This window comes from Cephus cinctus, unplaced genomic scaffold, assembly GCF_000341935.2.
Source record: "Cephus cinctus unplaced genomic scaffold, Ccin1 Ccin1_scaffold0153, whole genome shotgun sequence".
NCBI lineage: Eukaryota > Metazoa > Arthropoda > Insecta > Hymenoptera > Cephidae > Cephus > Cephus cinctus.
The window spans coordinates 1,549,820-1,572,716 of NW_014332881.1; the positions used below are offsets into that span (position 1 = coordinate 1,549,820).

The following is a 22,897-nucleotide window of genomic DNA, read 5'->3' on the forward strand; positions in this document are numbered from 1 at the left end:
TAAAACTATTCAATGCTTTATTCTTATTGCCAAATATCACAGATACCATTTGGATACAGAATGCAATAGAACGTGTCACGTGTAATACGGTATTTAATGCTGTATTTGGTTGTTAGATCACACAAGAGTAATCTTTGGTGACTTAATGCAATCAGAAACAAAGTTAAAGAGTAAGAGAAAGGTAGCAACATTCATATGCTGTATGAATCGTTGGCTGTGTGCACGTATGTATAATTCGATATTGAAATAGAGAATTAACAACTTTGAAATATACATTCTGTCTTGCAAGAAGAGTCACCGTTGGTAGTAATGCATAGATAGTTTAATATACAACGATAATTCATTACGAGTGAGAACTGGTGCCTGTGGCTTCCTAGAAACCGAATCTATAGTAGTCAATAAATTACATTTATTCTTAAAAAAAAAAGTCACATTCATATACATGGATACGGAGCCATAAAAAAGAACTAAAAAAAGAAAAGTGCCGATTCACACACGTTCCTTAATAAAGTCATGTGTCGTCAGTTCCATTACAACTAAAAATATATCTGTACACGTGTAAAAGCATTCAAGTTCATGCCTTACAAACATTCTTCGTTAATGAAAGTTTAATACAGGTTTTAAATAGCAGCGAATTTACGTTCCAACTTTCCTGACTATTTATTCAGTGTGCTCTACATTATTCACCTTGCGATAATCCGAAAACATAATTGCCATCGTTACTGTTCAAAGAATTCTAAGCGAGCTAATTGAAAGGCAATGCAATTTTCCAAATTACTCATGACGCAAAAAACCCCAATGGCGAGTAGCAGGGTAACACAGTATGATCTCCTGTATTGAACTTTCATATTGCGATAAACAGAATGGTACGATACGAAAATTCCTCGAATCGCAGTAATACACAGAACTTGCATACAACCTTAGCTAATTAGGGAATGAACGGTGTTGTAGCAAGCGCAATATTACTCACAGGGGGTGATAAGCCCATTTGAAATGACGGTCGACGTACTCTTGAACTATGATAAGGTCGAAATAGCATAAGAGAATATTTTAATGGATATTTTTGTGAATTCTTTGAAACTTCACCGATCGAGTATTCTTTCGTGCATTTGAAGAACAAAGAAAAGTAACTGTACACTTGACCATATGCAATCTCTAGACTGACAATCATTTAAATATTAAAAATATATCGCGTTTTTTATCATTTTTTTTTTCACTCCGTCTCTCTTCCTCAGTCAAGACACAAGACGGCCGAGTAGTACTACATAAATGTTTCTTCTACTCGTACTTAGCACAGATTAAGAATAATTCGATCGTTAACGATCAAGTTTCAATTACCCCCTACTACTCGATAATCCCCTTTAATCAGTCAATCCCCTTGCAGGCACGCAGTGGGATACCTTTTTTCGATTATAGATTACTAGTGCATTGTATCGTATATGGATAGATTGGAATAACTAGAATTCTATGGAAAAAAAAGAAAAAAAAGTCCAGACATCCATCACATAGATAGGAATCGTTCGGTTCAATTAAAACAACAAACTAAATGTTATGATTCATCTTTCCTCCTTGCTATAAAACATGTAAAAGTGGCTAATCGATAATACTTGCTTTCTACCTCCTTGAACCAAGCAAGAACAAATCTTTCGATTACTGTCTACTGACTTCGAAGTGTCCACTGTGTACCTGAGGTGCATCCAAACTCTCCCAATGCTCTACACACAATGCTTTGCCTCTCCTTCGCGAATATGCAATGCGCATAGTGAAACGGATATATCAATAGTAGTATATTTTGAAAACGCGTAACGTTAAATCAATAGATAGTTGCAGAAGCAAAGATTTCCGACAATAAATGTGCTGTACACGCACTGTCAAAATAGATAGAGGAGAGGCACAGCATGCAGGCCTGCCTGCTTGGCTCGCTTCATGCTAGCTTGCAGAATTAGCGTAGTTCTTATCATATAATAACACAATAATTTAATAGAATTAATATTCCCTAATGAATATCTTCATCACGTCATGTTGACACCCAGTGCCTGCCTGAAGTGTTCATATACAACGTAACTTATGGATACAGCCGGGGCGACCTATAAACAAAATATACAATTTTTTCTATAGCACAAACGACATTCCGAGTGATAGTCTGATTATTATCACTGATATTAATTTTCTTACCTTTAGGAAGTTAGGCGTTAAGCCTCGGTATAACCCCCGGAAACCTTCTCTGTGTATAATGTCTTTGAATACACCAACCATTGAGGTAGGGCCTTTGCTAGGAGTTACTTGAGCTTGTAACCGAGTTCTGACTAGAGCTAATGGATACGAACATACTTGTCCTGCCGTACTAGATGCTGTACCACACAGCAGTAGAACCCAGAACGCTGGCTGTTCATTCTTCTCATGAGTACGTAGATAATTGTTCTTTAGCGTCTGTAAAGAATTAATGAAATTACAATATATAGTTTCTATAAAATAAAACATCATCTCTAGCGAATAAGTAATGAAAACCTTTGAGATTATCCTGAGCAGAAAAAGAAACTCACCTCGTAAACAGCCAAGTCAATTCCGGCATATGGAAGTATACCAATGAGATTAGGAACGTATCCTCTGTAGAAGCTTTTTATGCCACCTTGACTATATATCTTTTTGGCCGCGTCCAAGACGCCCGAATACTCTCCAGTTTTACGAAGAGCCAATCGTGTCTTTAACACCTGCAAGAAAATCAGAAAACTCTCAGTTTTTTATTTAAAAGTCAGAATATATTACACAAAGCAACTTTAAAAATTGTTACCCACCTCAAGTGGATATATGACCGACTGACTGATACCACCAGCTATAGATCCTGCGACGAATCTCTCATAGATACTAAGTTCCCGCGAATCAGTTCCCTTGATGGCTCTTTTAACTTGCTCATAGGCCATAAATTTAAGAGCAGTCTCCGGTCCAATCTTAAGTACATTTATTCCGTTACCTCGCCAAAGGCTTATAGAACCACCTTCGCGAAGCATGTACTTAAAGCAGCTAGATATATTGCAATGTCGCGTACCATGGACCTAAAGCATTAAAAAAGATTTTTTTTATAATTTATGGAAACATTCAAATTATCCGTAGTTAAATTAACTTCCGTTAGAGGTAGGTAATCGCTATAGAAAAAGGCATGACAAGTGATTTACCTGAAGGTAGACTTTAATACGATCCAAGGGAGCTGTACAGGTGCGAGATACTGCTCCTGCAATCCCACCTGATACTAGATGCCGCCACCACATTCCCGAGACCATCTCACTGTTTGTGAAATCGTCGGGAACGCCCATATCCTCTCCAATGTCCATATACTAAAAACATAACCATAAGAGCATCGATTAACGAACTTTCAAATTAAGTCATAAAAAATTCGTGATACGAATCATACCCTACCAAATACGTGTGAAACATTATTCACGTGAAAGGCCAAAAGAAGAAACTGACGCAACAGGCAGAGCTTCAGATAATTATACATTATTTTAATTCCTCGATTGAATCCAAAACGTCACTGGATTCGTAACCGACTTGAAAATCGTCAGTGTCCCAGATAGAAATCATTTGTTTCACGATCATCGATTATCGATTAATACGAATTGGTTTGAAATGTCAAAAAGCGATTCTCATTAAAATGTAACTCCGAACTTGAATTTTTCACCTAACCTTCACTGAATATCATATCTACAGTTTCTCATTCTCCGAGCAAGAAAAGAGAAAATAGTCAAACGTTCCAACGCACAGTTCTCGGAAATAAGAGTTTAACCAAGGAATAGGATATCTGACCATTTTTTTATTTCTGACGATAGCAACGAGGTCAGTGCATGAAATGAATGGACTCGAAGCAAGTGTCTAAGCGAATCAAGAGAAAGCTTCGACTGTAAATCCGCTCTCTGTTCATAGACGTTGCCCCTCGTACTAAGGAAGTGCTGGTCGCGTAAGCAAGGTGTAAAAGAAAGAGTTAAGGTATCGAAGAGTACAGCAATGCCGCAAGTGGTTCCGATGGACTTTAGACTCTAGAAAAGTCCTCAGCAGACCCTGGCATAACCCGAGTCTGTAGTGCCGAGGATAACAGAATGCCAATTGGCAGGAGTCTCGTAGCCCCGGAATTGGCTAAGCAGCAGAGAGTGGACCTCGCTATCTCTGGGCTTTCCCGAAACCGCTTTTAACCGGATTCATTCCTCGTCTTCCTCGCGCCCCTGAATCGAATTACTTCACAGCCAAGTCACACGTGCCTCTAGAGATACTTCGTAGAGCTTAATTTATCTCTACGTATTCTACGTTCGAAATTTCAAGTTACTCGTATTATAGAATTTTTGGAGTATCGACAATTCACATAATCGTCCTACAGACGCGTGTCATTTCGAATGTAGGTCGTTCTCAGAAAGTGCCGTAACACGGTTACTACCATTTTCATAAACTTTGGTTGTAGCCTATATACACAGTATAGAATAAAACACTTTCCACGTCGTCTAGAGGACGCTAAGTTGAATCTCATTGCTTTAATATCTCATTTAATTCGCTCCTGCAGTATTTTCAATTGATACCAATTAGCCATGAGTAATACAATAGCCGACATGATTTTTTCTTTTAACGTATACATTACTCCTTGCATTATACATCGGTATGAGAATAAAACCATATCGATATACGGCTTAAAAATATATTGTACAAACAAGAGGAACGCGACGAAAGAAATATTTAGAAAAATCTCTTCTCCCACGTCACGTTGTTATTAGTAACGTTTCTTGTATACATTCGGATACTTTCATTGGCGCTCAGTGTTCACGATGACGTTAACGATGTATTTACGTCACTACGATAAACAAATGATCGGAGTTAAGCGTGGCGCGTCACGTAGTAGGCCTGACTTCTCGGAAAAAATTTTACACGCAACACAACAGTACGTGTAGCTTTACGTGCATGTTCAGCGAATTAAAGAAATGCACACGACACTGTGGAAGTCAACCATTATGATTTTTCAAGAACGGCGTTCGAATAAACGAACGAGACAATGCACATTAGAAGCTACCTGTCGTCCTACGTAGATGCATTAGGTAATCCATCCAGGGACGAAGTAAGACGACCTCGCCATGTTTTTTTCTTCTTGCCAGCACCGATCAACTCCTTACCAGACGTCGAATCCCAGAAATAATTTTACTAGGCTGATTGGTCTATGCGGGCGCCAGAGCGCTTTTGCACCTTGCATGAAACAAAAGCCATAGTGTATTCGACCTAGGAGACTCCTGAGTGAATTTTAAAAGTCATAAGACTTGAGCCGAACAAAGTGCGAGTTAAAGTCGCCCGTTTCGCAGGAGCGTTAGGTATAAATATAATATCATCAGCTCTTGCAAGTCTGACCGTAGAGAGAGATCCAGGGTCAAGCTCGGGATCCTGACGTGCCAAGAATTTAAGTTATTTTTATCGATCGTATCCCAGGCTTATCTCCTGAAGTCACGTTACTTAGAATTGGCAGGAACGAGGACAGGACATTTCCGAGAAAAATTGATTCGTTAAATTCAATGTAAATAACGAAGGATTTTTTAAGCTTATAGCCAGACGATTAGGACTGCTGATTTATTGAAAAATTACCACCGAGTTATGGATATGTGACGTGTCAACAGTTGTCTATTATAAATCTGTCAGCATCACGACTAACGAAATAGCGAAAAGATTTGTACTGCCGACTGCCAATAAGGTCGTTAAATGAAAAATCTGGTCCTTTATTAAGATTTCTCAAACATTTCTCTTGGTCTACAGACACCGATTAAGACAGTTGTTATATCTTTGTCAGCCTTATCTAGTTAACGCTCAAAATCACATGTGCTGTAAGATAGCCACTTCCGATGATAGTCCATTCGCACTCGATTAGTCATTGTCTTACGGCTTATCGTTCAGTTGTCTTTGAATAAGTCTAGGGAATTTCTTTAGTATCAAAATAACTTTCGGTTCTGTAATTCCTCTGGAATATTTGCATTCCTCGAGAGCCTTCATTGATTCCGGCTTTTAATATTTCGACCAAGCACTTTCACCGTGCTTCCTCCTGACCTCGCTCAATTCTAGAAATTTCCATCTGCCAAATAGCAACAAGCGGGAGAAATAATTATTAACCTACTATCCACGGCTATCTCTCTCTCCCCCCTCTCTCTCTCTCTCTCTCTCTCTCTCTCTCTCTCTCTCTCTCTCTCTCTCTCTCTTTTATCTCTCCAGTTCTCGTTACAGACTACGTAAGCAACACCAGAAAATATCCTGCACAACTGTGCAAGGTGTTCTTTCTCCATTGTATATCAAGGACACTGATTCTGTCATTTGACACTACAGCAAAACTTCGTTGTGAGCCATAGCAGTCGAGAGGCTAGTAGTTCACGGCTTATATTTCTAAAACAAAAATAGTCACGATAATAAAACGAATTATTCGATCAGAGTAAACGCTACGTATGATGAACAGTCATTTGGTGCTCAATAGTATTTTTCAAGACCTCATCACGGAATTAGACTTTCCTTCTAAATAAAATCCCATGGGATTAATTTCTTTAAAAAACTCGAGCTTTCCGTCTGGACAGCGAACGCAACTATGCGTTAAAGAACTTTGATTACCATGAAACGAGCGCTTCGAACCAGATAAGGAGCTTTGAATCATAAATGACGTAGATCCACGAGGTGTGCGCATTCGTAATATTTTTATCCAATGCACTCAACTGTCACGTTTTCGGTATATAAATATAAGACGGTTATTGAAACGCCGGTAAAATCAATCAAGATCCACCACACGTGCTAATGGCTGTTAAGACACGCTAAATGCTCTAACAGCAGTATCGCTACATATAGTTATTTCAGAAAAGATCTAACTCTTAAGACAATCATGGTAACAAGTGTTAATGGTCAGTGGCAACTTAAATTTTTAGTGATTTTCAGTGAGCATAAAAAATATACACGTATTAAAAAAGTATTTCACACTTTATTTTTTCTAGTAACGACATTGCGACAATAACCAGAATGACGTGTAGAAATTGTCGAGCCGGTTGGCAGTATCAATTTTGTCTTTGTCTGAAAAAATGTTGGTACCCACAATGACGTTGTTGCGATATAAAAAAAAGAATATATCTGTCGCTTCATAAAGTTGAAGAATAATCTAAAGTCTGGTACTACCAGTGCTAACGTACGTCGCGGTCATAACAGTGGAAAATGTGTACGGAGGTCAGACGGTCGATGATTTCTCATTGAAAAGTCACGAGTAACCGTGTGAAATCGTCGTCATCACGGTCACCGTATCTCTGCAGCAGAGCTTCGTGACACGTGTCGTAATTGCGTCTGGGAAATGGAAACTCCACGGAATACGACCTTGTACAGTTCGCTAATGACAAGTCGGCGATAAATGCCAGACGAAAAAAGTAAATCTTTCATATCGCAAATGTCGAATGTCATTCGTCTGAATGCAGCGTGATCGAGCATTTCTGTGATATGTCACTTTGATTGCGTAAAAGTCAATAATGACAGTGACGATTAAATGAAAAAAAAAAAAAAAAAATAACGGGTGTTTCGCATTTCTCAAGATGAATCCTGCGCCTAGTGGCTTAGGTTTAACGGTTGAAAATCGGTTGCTAAAAATACATGGCAGTTTGTGTCTTGCTATTTTGGTCAAGATGGACTCTGACTCCTCTCCTGCAACGGGTAAGTATAGGCGGGCGAAGACGAACCCAACGCGACTGACGACAAAAGCGGCGGCGACGACGACGACGACGACTATCACGACGCATTTTGTACGATCGTCATTCAAAGTTCACGCGTCTCGCTTATTACGACTTTACGAGCATGCGCAAATTCGTTATATCGCTGTTATCGTAAAGTAATCGCGTTGCGAGTGTCGGGGATTTTTTTCGCACCTCTCAAAAAGTCTGCGATAAGGTAATGATATGTAAATAGCCGATTGACGGTTAATAAGATCGCGCGATAAAGGCCGCTGGGTTTATTCAATATTGTGAAACACTCAGGTTTTCACATTAAATTATTAAACATTATATTTTTCAAGATAATTAATCGTTTACGTCAAAGCTATACGGATGCACGATGTTCTAGGAACAACCTTATTCGACCGATGACACTTGAGATAGTAAAAGTCAAGATAAATAAATCGACCTTCGGGGTGATAGCTAAGAGACACAAAGTTCACACATCGTTTCTCGCAAGAGTCTGGATTTTTATTATTTTGACATATCGAAAGATTCGGAGGGGGTTCATTAAACTCTTAATTGGGCAGTCCTTGTGAATGATTCTAGGACATGCGATTATATTAAGATATGATAAGATATGGTATAATCAGGACTTCCGAACAAGGACGTGCTGCTGTAGGTACTTAACTTTACGTATATTTCAAGGAAAAAGTCGCTGTCGATATTATCCAAAGTATCCATGTTTGCGTTCTTCGAATTGCTATTGATCGAACCAGCAGAATTTTCAATGAGCTTGTTTTTTTCTTTTTCTTTATTAATGACTCTACAGTATTTAAGCTATCTAAGCAACGAACGGCAGGTGAGCCAGGGTACGACTGAGAGTAAAGAGATCGGACCCCTCTTCAAGCTTCCGCTAGGAATGCGGTCTTAGCTTTTTCTGTCTACGCGTTACTTGGGTTCTTGCCCAATGTCACTCTTGGATAATTCGATGATCGTTTCTTCCTCATAGTTGTCTCACGTCGAACTACGAGGAAGATGACTGGCAGTCCATCAACCTCTTTGAGGATTCCTCTCGTGGGGGCATCCCGCCAAAGACAGTAAAAGTCCCGCAGCGTTCTGCGTATAACGATATAAAAGATTTCAAACTGCGAAGAACCAAACTAGACTGCTTAACCTCCAAATTAGATAAATCAATTAAATGAACGTGAGATTTCATGGATGACAGTTTTTGTGGCAACTGTCAGTGAATCGTAACGCTTCAGAGCCAGTAATGCCTGTAAAATTTATCGTGATTGCTAAAAAAAGTGAGGTTAGGTTGGACATGCACGTGGTATAGACAAACAGAGTGTAACCGTCATGACTCGCTAACCGACTTACACGTGTGTGTGTATATATGTATATACATGAAAAAGAGATCTGATGAAATATTTAATTAGAGTCGCAACGTTAAACGCTCTTAAAGCAGGCTCTTAGTCATAAGGATTGCTAAAAGTAGAGAACTATCGATCACTTTACATGTTGATTATTGACGGACTATCCTCGATAGGTTAACCTTACGAAATATCAACAGAAAACGAAGAAATTAACAAATCATTCGCAAGACAGACTGGAATCTAGAGTATCGCAAACAGAGGCATAAACCAAACAGACAATTAAGGTTATATCAGCATTGTAAAGATGTCAGGACTAGGTCATAGTCTGACGAACGTCTACAGCTTTAATGTATGTGATTTTTCCTTGTCTAATATAAAATAACTTTTCACGTTGCATATAGTTAAATGTCAGAGACATGAAGACTAGGCTAACGTATATACACAATACGGTATCCAGGAGAAATGCCTTAAAACCATGAACGGAAATGGCACACGTGTCGTCAGAGAGGTCGTCGAATGAATCCTAACCTATACAAAAATTCTGTCACGCTGGGCCACGGCCTTCGGCCGACACGGAAAGTTCCGAGTCCACAGCGTGGAACGTTCGCGATCACAGGGACACGGGAGCGATTCGTTATGGCGACAATGAAGCTGTTAAGCCTTTGACAGTTAGAAATAATATTTTAAGGGAATATAGAGCATCGACAGTGCCAACAGCAGCTGCAGCCGGTAAGAGGAGTTGGTTGTATGCAACTCGCTATTAATAGACAGTCACTAGCTACGAGTAGATATAAGATTCAGAAGGTTCAAAAATCGCTGCGATAATACACCATTGATCGTGTCGTTGGAATTATGGATCACAATATTTATCACTCATCAAGAAGACACCTTGACAATCGACCCCTTCCTGCTATCCATAAGTGAACGAACTTACCCGCTGTAGGAGTTCATGGTAGACATCGAGAAATTCCTCGCAGACCTGGCAACCGGACCCAATGCTTTCTTGTTCCAGCATGGCGATAGTAATAAATACGTTTCCTTGGCTATATAGGAATGTGAAAGGCGAGATACTCGCGCGCACTATTATTGTGTTACAACGAGAGGCGTTGCAACCGAATATATTAAACTACGAAGACGAGTCGAGCTTCACGATATACGAGTGCTCGGAGTCGGATCTCGCGCCGAGAGCGAAGGCCAATCCTGACTGAGACTAGACTGACTCAGTGGCGGCGATTCGAATGAAGATAGAAAGACACGGGAAATCCCCACCAACGGCAAACTGGCTGCTACGTCACGAGCGACCCGCCTCCAGTTTCGTTATCGGCTAGCTGCTACGTAGAGGCCACAAGAGGTTCTACGTGTTAACTGACAAGGGGCCAGAATTTTCCTGTTCAAAAGCCAACCCGTCCGACTTCCACCAGTTCTCTCATTGTTTGGCTGTCTTTGACTTGGAATTCGTCTTGCCGTTACATCCGGTTTTAAAAATTATTCTTATTGAGAGTGAGGTGTGATGATGCTCGTATATGATGAATCACGAATGACAAAGATCGATGCATTATTATTATAGCTGAAAGTAGGTAATGACCTGTTGCCATCGGCACTCTTAATAACAAATTACATTTTACTACAGTATTATTTGTCACTAGCTCAGCGATGTTGTACGATTCAATCTTACGTGCTGTCAAGACACTGTCTAGACTTGATAATGATGATCCTGTGCTCCACTAATGACAAACTAGGATAACAATTACAAATCTATTCCGCGTTGAGTGTACTGCGACATGCCACGAGGTGATAGTGGTGTTGTAAGGTGAATGAGGCTACTGATTTCGTCTAATTAGAAAAAATTTTAATCGTAAGTATAAAGGATTCCAGAAGATTTTCTATGGACGGTGAATTAATTAAAAGACTTATCTTATCAAGAAATTGTATAGGTGTCACGTAGTAGGCGATTCTTAACGTTATCGGTACACAAATCAAATGCATGCCAATACAACGATCATAAAGAATCGTGATCAGGCCAAAGAAATTTCTGTCCAGTGCGAATTAGGACTAGGATCTACAATACACTGGCGCGCTTATCCTTTTGTGATATGATACTTTAACCACGTGGATAATTGATAACATTTTTCGAGAATCCGATTTCTTCCATATCGTCGTATTTTTAGAGACTTGAATATTTTCCACGTGTATAGTAAATTACAGATAACTTCATTCAAACAACGAAGAAATATGATTAATAATAGCCTCGAGATACCCAAGTTTGTCCGATTATTTGTCATATCCCGGTTCAAACTTTGTCTCCTACGGATTAACCATACGCCAAGGTACTATAGGAAATTTCCAAGCATAATAACAATGAATTCCAACCAAACCATGATTCCCGTCACAATCACCCAGGTAATATCATAACCGTTATTCACTGACCGTAACGTATTACGACCAATTCTTAAAAGTCCATAAATGATCAACGAATGGAAAATTTTGAAAAGTATAATAACACATGAAACTGCTTATAATTGCGGAAAATACCAAATTCATTCGAAAACTTCACAAGTAATATAAACCATACGTCGTAATGAAGCATAAACTGAACTTGCCGTTACAGCGTAAATGTCGCATATATTTTCATATAGACTATGACTTAACCTTACTACAGATAGACTACTAGTAGATGTAATAAACGAGACTCGTACACATATACATACATATTGTTATCAAGAATGACGCCAGTCGCTTGCATCAGCTGATGAAACATTGCAATGAATTTCGTCATCATTAAAAAATCGAATTGCAAGTAAATCCCATAGAGGAGTATCCAACATAAAGAAGTATGTAAAGTCAAAAGAGATGGATGTGATCATGTGAAAATTACAAGGCATAAATTCAACTGAATCTGTAGGTATAATACAGGCGGATCCGCTCACTACATTCCAGTCTGCATCAGTATACCAAACGACCTTGTCTCTAATTGTAAGTGTAAATTTTATGACCTCATAAGAAAACACTTTTGCATTTTCCTGTATGGGCGCATTCGCCTCAAGACTGATTATTATAGTGATTAATTTTATACAGCGCAAGCCAAGTATATCGGGTGACTCGGAACAAAAGCACTACAAAGCTTCCAGTGTTGAGTACTGTAACGTAACAAAACAAAGAGACATATGTAGATTCGGTGCAACGTGTTAAGCCAGGATCATTGTGCTTTAGTATCAAAGTATGTACGTTGCATAACCGTGCATAGACGTGGGGCAAGTCACTACCGATATGAACTGGATAGAATCGGCCTCCAGTTAAAATACCACCCGCAGCTGCAATCTCGTGCGTTACAAACACACAAGACCGATAAAAGAAGCCAAGAAAATCCCCCTTTTGAATTTTATGTTTTCTCCCGCGCTTCAATTAACCCACCGTCCTGATAATGTTATGAGCAGAGGTTAAAATTTCGTTTCTGGCACCGCTGTCCACTACGCAGTCGAATCCCGAGACTTTCGGTAATCGAGTCTTATCACAAATTACGAGCGACTTTTGTGTCAAACGTCTACAATTTTTTTTACGTCACTGATGCTTTAAATTGCACTCCTTACGTAACTGACCGCTTCGTTTTCATTTCAATAATCTTGAACACAGATATTTTTTTCAGTTTAAATAAGATACTTTGGATTGTATTGAAACGTATTTTTCACTTTAAAACTTGTAAATGCATGAAGTTACGGGTGCAAATGATTCTAATGAATTCTTCAAATTAGATAAATACCTAATATAGTATACCTAGTATACCAAGTGTATACCAGTTTAAGGCAGTGACAATCATATTGAAACTTCTGATTACACGTAAACGGGAAAACCAATGTTAATGACATTTTTGTAAAACAAACATGCTTTAAAGAAACTTTAATCCAGATTAAAGGAATGTCTCTATTAGATTTTTTCGTGAATTACGTCATTTGGCCTTTTATCGCTAAAGTGCGCGTTAAGACTGACGATATTCGTACGATTGATTCCCCAGAGGGGACCGCGACGCAATTTTTTCTCTCAATTGACTAGTCCTCATTCTCGACACAGTTAGTCCCTGTTACATACGCAGACTATGTGTACCATTTAAATAAAAAACTGTGTATCCAATCCTCGTGCAAGATTAGCTTGAACGAATTTTCGACAAACCCGTATCCTGCGGAGTCCAATTGTGCATAAACTTGAACGTCGGACAAGGTTTAAATGACAAAGTACCATAACGTACTGCAAAACATTCCACTGCTAAGTGAAACTTTTCACCGGCACCGGTCGTGACGTTATTCCGTAGATTACCGACCTATATAACCAAAGCAATGTCAACCTTCTGCATTTCGTTAACAACGCAATATTCGAACAAGATAAGAGGATCAGACATAAACATAATAACACGTCTGTAATTTGCAATTAGAAAAAGGACGTAAGAGGAAGACCGCTTATGTAAAACCGTAAATAAATAAATCTCAAAATTGAACTGATCGATCAAGCCTACAATCATTATGAGTTCTGATCGCATTTAATGGATCAAAAATACGGCCGAGACGATCAATTCATTTTATCTGGACAGAGGGGCAAGATCCACTTGAATTAAATATGCCCCGGCATATAAACATATGTCATGCAATTATTGCATAAATTCTCTGTTGCGATGTCGAGGAGATTTGGAAATCTGGTTAAAGCGAAAAGTTCATTCAACGAGCTGTTTAAGCTGAAAACGTCGATGTACTTGTGATTACGTAAGCACCGAATACCGTGAGAAGCGTCCTACTTCCAGCGGCTGTTTCACCCGAAGCCAATACATAAGACTGGTACTACTCATAGTGCTATAATAAACCATTCTTATTCACTAAAATATTCAACAATCTCTAACTATAAACTCTATAATGCACTTATTCGCGTCTTGCGTTCTATTCAAACGCAAGATGCAGTATTACACGACTATGTATTAATGAACAAAAAATCAGTTTAATACTGTTAATGATATCGACACAGATTGAGACACATCACTCGTCTCTATCGTTGATCTTCCGGTTCATACGGATCCGTCAGTTGTTGAATTTTTTGGCCCGTTATCTAACGCAATCAGAAATGATGACATCAGCTGCTGCGAGGACTCACGACGCACCTGTTTTCCTCCCTGGCGATGCATGCTCGAGAAGAATCGCTCGAAGCCGCGCAACGCTCTTTTAACAAGTGAAAACGTACGTGTGAAAATGCCTTCGCGTGCGCGAGTATTTATGCCAGGTCGAGTGGTGGACGAAATGACGATGAAAAGTTTGTCGTATTGGAAAAGCGTAGAGGGTTCTAGCAATTGCGCATGCGCGCACATGCGTGTTTTATTCCTTGCTGCATAAGCAGTACGAGACAGAAATTGGACTGATGGCCGCTCGGGAACAGCTGGGAATCAAGGTCATATAGCATGGTACGCACGGGACGTTTACGTCATCGTTCGAACATCCGACGAGCCTTCGGATTCGACCAATCCCGAAGCTACGCTTAACTGTCGAGCCTCCACGCTACCAAAAATCGTCATCCTTGGACCCCTCTTCGTGCTTTATAAGCATCATTTGTCTGAGCCGGTTACGGATATTAGATGCTGATGATTATTACCGTGGTATTACGTTTCTTATCACATATGATAGGCAGAGGTAATGGAGTACTTCCACTTGTCTCCGGTGTGCATTACAAAATGAAAATCGAGACTCGCTATTTTTTTTGTTATACTGACGGTATAGCGTGTACGCCAGATCTGCTGTAGAGACGTATAATGTAATTATATAAATGACTCACCGTGGAATGACGCCAATATAGGATGATTTCGTGGATGTTGGTGCTAGGTGCGTACAGGAGAAAATCTCGCCACTCGTTGAAGCTGATGTTGAGACTTCCATCTTGGTCCATTCTGTGAACGAAACGATAAAGGAAAGCATTTTTTTGGAGCTGAATTTGACAATTATTTAGACATCCTAATTATTGTTCATGTGTCGTACCTCTGAAGCAGTTTAGTTGCCTCTACTCTATCCATTTCTATTCCTAAATCCTTGAATGCCCGTATCAGCTCTTCCAGATCAATTTTACCTGTGAATCATTTGTATAGTTATTGTATCGGTTATAACGGTTCAAAATTATTTTAGATCGGGAGCTAAAGCTGCACAATATTATGTGAACGGAAAACAACGATTAACGGGTTACTAACGTATTCGTTAATTCGGCTTTGTCACAATTGCACAGCAATTTCGTTCCAATTAACATTTTCAATTGCAGTATATAGATTGAACTAATACAAATAATCTGATAAACTGTTCTTCCAACCGTGTCTGTCCGCACATTCTGCTTCGAGAAGTTACGGTTGAAGTACATATTTTACACCAGTTCTTGTCTTCAAGCTCAATGTCACCTTTTGACAGTTGAGATATCTGGAAACAATTTGTTTTAATAAAGGACGACTTTTCCGATTAACTTAAGAAAACAACGTGATTTTGGCAAGTATCAGAGTATACCTAAAGGACTTCAAAGGGATAAAGAATGTGCAGTTTTGTAAATCTCTCATTACTTCAGAGTAAAAAAAATATTCATCATTATAAAAAATATATGTTTTAGGCTATCGGAAAGGTTATTTACATTACAAATAATGCAAAAAACTTTTGAATACTCCCAGGCTGCATATAAGAATGTTCGAAGGAATGATAAAAATATTTGTTCCAAATTCATTATCCTATACTTTTAGAATAATGCTATATAATAATCCAACATTTAATATTAGGCACGAAAGGTCCTAATTATAAGAAGACATAATGAACATAATTAGAAATAAACATTATTTTGTATGTAACTGCTAAATTAAATCCATAAAAAATATTTTATAAGGTATTTGAGCCAATAGCATGTGATATGCAAAATAATTTATTTATTATCTAGATAAAATATGTTGTATAAATTCTGGGATACATTCTACACTTATGTATAAAGGATAATCCTTACCATCTCTGTTTTTATCAAAATCTGTAAACTGCAGCCGTAGATTTTTTTCATGCTCTCGAACATAATGTATGAATTCTGCCAAGCTGATATCACCACTTTTAGTCCTATCTGATCGAGCTAAGAATTTCTAGAATCAAATATCATTTTTGATTTATTGAACATTGTTTTAACAAAGTGTCTTGAACAATCATTTTATTATTGTATACTAATTAATAATAATATATTGTATTCATAGGTTGTCTATAGTCCATGTACGATAGCATACTAATTCAGTGCTAATTAGACACAATGATAAGTATAGAATTAAGATATAGATTTCATATGATATGCTATCTTGAGGCCATCGTACTTATCTATATAAAAAATCATATTGGATAAATACATGTAAATCCAAACCTAAAAAACTGCAAGAAACAAACATGTGTTCTTAAATAAGTAAATTGATGATACAAAGTACAGTGGTGAAGCCCAAGTAGCTGAATGACTACGAACCATCCTGAAGCCTTAGAAAGCCTTACGTAAATTAAAGCTTCAGTGTAGCCATATCCTTGAGGAGATAATAATCCATAGTCTTATGCAAAGTAAATTAATGTTTTATATAAACAATTGGTATACGATCATAAAAGACTACAAAACATCAAATATAATTCCTTTCACCAAAAAATTAACACATTCAATAAATACTAAAAAACGAATAATGACCAATATATGATTACCTCGGCATAGCTTTTATGTACGCCGACTTCATGTAGCGCCTTGGATAGATCATGCACATCAATGCTTCCGTTGCCATCCAGGTCGAGTTTATTAAAAATCTTAGCAAGTCTCTCCTCGTCCTGTGCCGGCAACTCGTGGAGGTAGTGCGGCGGCATCACGCCGTGCACGCCTCCTCGCGATCCCGTAGGCATATTTCTCGGGAAATCGATGTACCGTTAAAAAATGCGTATATCGTAAATTTGAAAGGTGTCCTCTATCCACGTTTTTAATTCTATCACGCGCTTTTTTTATCAACCCAGCTATACAATACGTTCACTTTTTTTCCTGACGCAGCAACCCGAACACGCACTTTGCCCACTTCAATTTCTCACAGGATCACTCAGCTGTTCCAACCGGTTTTTTTATCCACGCTATCACACCCTTTACACATATTGTAACATTACATAATTGCAAAACAACGAATTTATTACAATTAAATATGCACCCTTTCTCCCGTTGACACTCTGGCTTTGACGTCGTACGAAAAATGGCAAAGTTACATATGACCAGACGGGACAACGCGTTTCTTTCTACTCACTTCTACTCGTCCATTCTCCGATCCGGACTGCAGTCACTACTCTTGACAGAATTGCGTTTCGGGATTGGCTAATGGGATTGCACGACTATACTTTAACCATAAATGAAGCCGCACACACTTGTTCCGCTTACAATGAAATACTTTTCTACCGTCGTATGACTCGATTCGCTTGCGCCATCATCACTATATGGCGAGAACTTGATAGAACTAAAATTTCGTAATAACTGGACAATACCGACTGCTGTCTAAAATCCTTTATTATCCCGATTTAAATACCTCATAGGCAGTCCTTAGAAAAGTGGTGGGAAAAGAATTTAACTTTGTTGATTTTTTTTTTCGAAATTTCATACATCACAATCGCATTATTTTGAATAATTATATATTGCGTATATAAATATATTACACTTTCGCTTATAGTACACTTGCTGCAGAATACAGATTTTCAAAAGACATTACAGATATCTCTTTGTTTATGTTGACAAAGATTTTACTCGAATGGAATTTTTTATTAGAAAGACCATAACTTTCGAGTTTTTGCATGCAAAATCATTTTACTTTATGAGCGAGTAAAATCTTTGACCAATTCGCGTTCTGAACGATTATAACACGTCAAAAGTAATATTGGCCGTTGTACCGGCATTGTTAATTTATCAGGCGCGCATGCAATTAATGTAATTATAGTGTCTGTCGTACAAATTTTCGAGATTGTCGAAAATAATTTATGGAATCGTGTCGCTGACTTCCAAGTGTACCAAATAGATATATGCATTATATACCGATATGTATATAATTATTATTTTATTGTATGTTCAAACAAAGAACTTTTAATCTATAGATCTTATGTGGTTTCATACCGTTAATATAGGTACGCGTGTATCATCATATATATAATGTGACATGTTTAACATGCAATTAATCTGAAGCTTGCACAGACAATATTGTTGCGCTTATTACTTCCCGTTGTACACAGCCCTTCATCTCCTTCGCTATTATCGTTTTTCTCTTTCGCTTTCTCACCCATTCGTCGACTTTCACTGCACGTTATACAAATTTATTGGAACTAAAAACAATCTAGAACTACAAATAATCCCAATAATCTATTTGCCACTTACTAACCTCTCCCCCTCTTCTCTCTTTTCAATCGCATTTACTTCAAATTTATAAAAATAGCGTTCAGAACTGTGCACCGAAAACCTTATCTAACCATAAACACGGAGACACGTTGAATCATTATTTTAGTTTGGAACGCAAGTAACAAATGAAATAAGAATATGTGATAGACATTTTGTTAAAAGGATCAAAATTGAACTGATAAACAAGCAATGAAATTTCTGATGGAAGCTGCAATTGCCTAGAGAATATATATGATCTTTTTTTGTTCGATTAGTTACACGTTTTAACACTATTTTTACAAATCACAAGTAGAATTGTTGTGATTCTCATGAAGAATTCTGCGATTTTGATAAATCTCAATCAACATTATCTAATGATATCTAAGCGAGTCTCACAGATAAATTCCATAATCATCTTCAAGATACGCTAGATAAAACGATTTAAAGTTATGAAACACCGTTTAACATATCAAGCGCACATAACACAAATGTTTTCAGAGTAAGATCAAGGCATTCTGTGGTAATAAAAATTACTAACACTTTGACTACTTATACAAATATGAAATTTTCAAAGACACTATGCTTGATATCGAATATGAAAATTGAAATAGATATTGCAAAAGATTAATAATGATTAATAACAATGCACTCGACTTACAATGAAAACATATTTTTCGTTAATATTCATATTACAAAGATATATAAATAATTATCGCTCATTTCAATTACTTTCACAAGGAAAAATATTCTTTAATGCCACGTGACTTCAAAAACGAATAGATAATCAAGGTGCAACTAATCACAATTTGACAAATTATTTTTCAAGCTACAACACTTACTGGTTCACCTAGGACCAAAAGTAATAGCTCGATTCGCACGTATACAATTTTCATTGAAAGCAAAATAATTAACATCGTAGCTCTACATCGAAATATGATAATTTCAAAAGAAAATTATAACGTACAATAATTATAATAAGTCCCTTGCGCTACGCTATTCTAGATAAATGAAAACATATAGATTTCGAAAATTAAATTGATGACATTGCACCGTTTTCTTTACTGTAAGAACTCAGTTATGTTCTAGCGTACAGTATTCAATCAGGTTTACAATTCTATTAAGTTTAACATTTGACTATATAACGACTCGATATCGGAGTGATATGAAATTAAATAATATTTTCTATACTTTAAATTCCCATGAATCTGTCACATCAAATCTTAATAATCGAGTCTCGCTTTTGCACATTTAACAGGACGTAATTATCGTCCGCAACATTAATTGCACCGTTACAGTAATAAACAGTCTGCTCGAACATATCTGGTTCTCTACAAAGGTATAAAAAATAACATTGTAATACTCCAAGTCAGAGAAGCCGCCATTTCGCGACTTCCGCTTCCCGTAAAACTCTCTATATCGATACTTCCAATAAAACTGGAATTATTAATATTTAAGCTATATATTATTTCATAAAAATAGAAGCAACCCAAGGGCTATTGCAGTGCAGACGTTAGTACGTCGTGAATAGACGGGTATTAAAGCCGACTATATATACGTATATACATATACATATATAAATAAGCTATACGACACGACTTCACGAAAATTCAACCAATCTCTCCGTCGTTTTACATATAGAAATAATCAGAGTATATCGTTAATTAGCTTTTTTTTTCTTTTTAACAAAAGATGTGATAAGATTTTACTTTAAAACAAACAAGATACGCAGAATTCATACTTAATTTGAAAAATGTGACGTAAGTCATTTTACATTGACTGTTCTAAATCTTTTTCCAGAGAATTATCGACACGTTTATACGCTAATTCAAAAATAAACGTCTAACATAAACTCTAATCGAGATACGTACAAAGTGCAAATTGTGTGGTACAACAAAGTACAGATATGAATACCTTTGTACTCTGGTCGAGAGTCGAAGACTGTAGTACAGTCAGAAGGAAACTAATCTGTCAAATGGTTCCTCTATTATTTTCATTTGTCTTATCTTTTCATCTTTCTTTCTAAAGCGCAATTCTTTGAAATCGAACGTATCTATATGATCACGCAAAACCTGTGGTTTGTAACACATACGAATTAAGTCGCTTCCTCGCGACAACGATTGACAGTCTTTCGTTATGAAATCAGGAATTGTAAATAAAAATGCAAAATTATTTTTTTATCCAGGCACAGAAGGAACCTATGTATCAATCTTTTTTTTTCTTTCTCTGCTGGACATTGCCGCAGTTGGCTGAAGTTATTGACCATAACGCGAGCCAATAATTGACGCCGCTCGGAACACGAGTGATTTATTCGTGAAATCACGAATGCGCGTGTGCCGCGAATTCACGAAATGGTAAAACACTGCGGTTTTTATAAAAGTACGAATTTACCGAATAAGATTGTATAGAAAATTTTGCACGAACAATCTTTACGTAGCACGCACATTACTTGCTTTATGCATGTAGAATAATAATATTAATAATGATAATTAATAATAATAATTATACCAACTATCCGAATCCCCTCGTAAAACATGTTATTTCCCGCTATGTATAACATTTATATGTATCTATAGGCGTCCACCATATAACCTATATCCAGGTTAAATAACATTCGTCCCGAATATTGTAATAATATAATATTATATGCTTTGCCTCATCGCGCAAATATATAAATAAATATACTAGACTCTGTCATGTTTATAAAACATTGACATTAACTTCTGTTAAATTTTAACAAATCCATTCCCCCCTTTCTGCTTAGTTGTTTTTAAAACAATTTCTCCTTACATGCACTATTTCGTGAGTACAGGTTATATTTAAACGAGCCCTATTACACATCAAGATAGAATAGCGCAAAATTGGCAGTTGCCATTTGCTCAGACGTGTCTCCCTGTTTTCTTTGCTTTTCATGCCGGATTTACAGTAAAAAATAGTATCGCGAACGTACGCGTCTTCACAATTCACTGTGATGCGTCCTGTCAAATGCTTGTAAACACCCGACAATCGGATATATCAAAAAACGATAACCGTACTATACTTTACCGCTTCTAAGCGATAACGATAAACGTATTTCCTTTCTTATATCCAAAGTAAATGCGCGTCGATCAAGGCGGCTCGTATAAAACGAACTTACTACCTGCAGACATAGTAGTCGTGAACTTTGAAAACTTAAGCTCTTTTGTTTCACTGTAGTCTTAGAAGCAAGTCATTTTTACGGCAGCTACATTTGCGTTCGACCGGTTGGGCCGATGTAAGGTTTACTTCAATGCTAAAAATGTGTCTCAGTTATCAGCACTTCCAGTTTATCAGATCTAAGGACGATGAGCCTAGCTTATCACCATTCACCAGACTGTCATTTCTTGATTGTGCTTTCTTCGTTTGACCACCGTTTCTCTTGCTCTTCCAATTCGAATTCCCACCGCAATTCCAACTCTCGCATGTCGTTTGCGATTCCAACTTCGTACGTGTCCTCCTATGCGCAGTGTGCAATATTCGAGAATGTAGGAAAATTATCAAAAAGGCGTTCCTATCGATGCTTCATAGTAGATTATGTATAAGTGATTAATTTGAAAGGAAATAAATAGAACAAAGTATGAAACTCATTCTTCACATTCTTTAAAGATATTTCAAGTCTGTTCAAACTTACGTCCTCGGCTCTGTAATCTCGATTCATATTATGATTGGAGAGCAAATTGCTAGGAGGTTGGATCCAGGGCACGCTGCCGTAAGGACTCCAGTTACGAACGTCTTTTTCTTTCTCCCGAATTCCTGCCTCGATCATCTGCAATTCTTGAGCCAGTCTCTCGCCCTCGCTGAAAGCCGCTCCTTGCGTTGCGAGCTATGCATACGATTTATTCAGAATATATTCCTTGCGAATTTACATTTATTGCGTATAGACAATGTAATACTGAATGCCAGGAATATTCATAAATTTTTTTTTGTATGATAATTTCACAAAATCGAGATAACGTATTATAATAACTAGGAATGCAATAAATAGTGTAGATGCAAGGAGGAAAAAAAATTTGTAAGTGCAAAAGAGTATATTCTTAATAATTTAAAGTAGTGAGAAATTATTGAATAAACAAAATACTGAAGAGAGAATACTAATTCTACCTACTAAAAATGAAGAGTACTAAATTTGGCTTTCCAATTTGCGTCTATATGGAAATTGCTGTCCAATTAACATCAATTCAAATACTGCACAAACTAAAAAATATTCAAACTACGTGGCGTGTCCTTATTACCTATCTGACCTAAAGAATGCACTTGGACTGAGTAAACCTCAATAAACACTTACCTTTAAATCATTGATCTTTTTCTCCAAATGCTTCAACTGTTGCTTCACTTTTTGGGACTCCAGTATTAAACTGAAAGTACAAAATTTATATGTAATATATGATCAATCTTGTTCAATATATTTCATATTCGAGTTATACT

General features: G+C 37.4%; 2 protein-coding genes and 1 long non-coding RNA gene across 14 annotated transcripts in view; 1 reads left to right on the forward strand and 2 right to left on the reverse strand.

Moving 5' to 3' along the window:
* On the reverse strand, nucleotides 1-17,393 carry LOC107263385 (calcium-binding mitochondrial carrier protein SCaMC-2). Of its 7 annotated transcripts, none has more exons than XM_015730540.2 (9): nucleotides 16,768-17,376; nucleotides 16,052-16,178; nucleotides 15,061-15,148; nucleotides 14,861-14,972; nucleotides 3,174-3,332; nucleotides 2,796-3,053; nucleotides 2,544-2,711; nucleotides 2,176-2,430; nucleotides 1-2,087 (listed from the first exon to the last, which is right to left on the reverse strand). In XM_015730540.2, the coding sequence occupies exons 1-9, from the start codon at nucleotides 16,957-16,959 to the stop codon at nucleotides 2,013-2,015; spliced, it is 1,434 nt and encodes a 477-aa protein (XP_015586026.1). In that variant the 5' UTR covers nucleotides 16,960-17,376; the 3' UTR covers nucleotides 1-2,012. The 7 variants fall into 7 exon arrangements, with proteins under 7 accessions (XP_015586026.1, XP_015586028.1, XP_024936609.1 ...); XM_015730542.2 differs by lacking the exon at nucleotides 16,768-17,376 and adding an exon at nucleotides 15,383-15,486 and having other exon boundaries at nucleotides 16,052-16,170; XM_025080841.1 differs by lacking the exon at nucleotides 2,796-3,053 and having other exon boundaries at nucleotides 16,768-17,393.
* Nucleotides 10,899-22,897, forward strand: part of LOC112493769 — a 13,250-nt gene continuing 1,251 nt past the window's right edge. The window contains exons 1-3 of one of the 3 annotated variants that reach the window (XR_003058492.1): nucleotides 10,899-10,913; nucleotides 11,718-12,031; nucleotides 12,134-14,188. This is a non-coding gene — a long non-coding RNA (uncharacterized LOC112493769). The other 2 variants (XR_003058493.1, XR_003058494.1) reach the window with 2 other exon arrangements.
* The window catches only part of LOC107263383 (roquin-2), a 9,889-nt gene continuing 4,699 nt past the window's right edge, over nucleotides 17,708-22,897 (reverse strand). For all 4 annotated transcript variants that reach the window (XM_025080835.1, XM_015730534.2, XM_015730533.2 and 1 more), the window contains exons 14-16: nucleotides 22,758-22,827; nucleotides 22,104-22,295; nucleotides 17,708-21,929 (exon numbers count right to left, since the gene is read on the reverse strand). In XM_025080835.1, coding sequence (XP_024936603.1) covers nucleotides 21,810-21,929; nucleotides 22,104-22,295; nucleotides 22,758-22,827 — 382 coding nt within the window. In that variant the 3' untranslated portion in view covers nucleotides 17,708-21,809. The remainder of the gene's footprint in view (nucleotides 21,930-22,103; nucleotides 22,296-22,757; nucleotides 22,828-22,897) is intronic.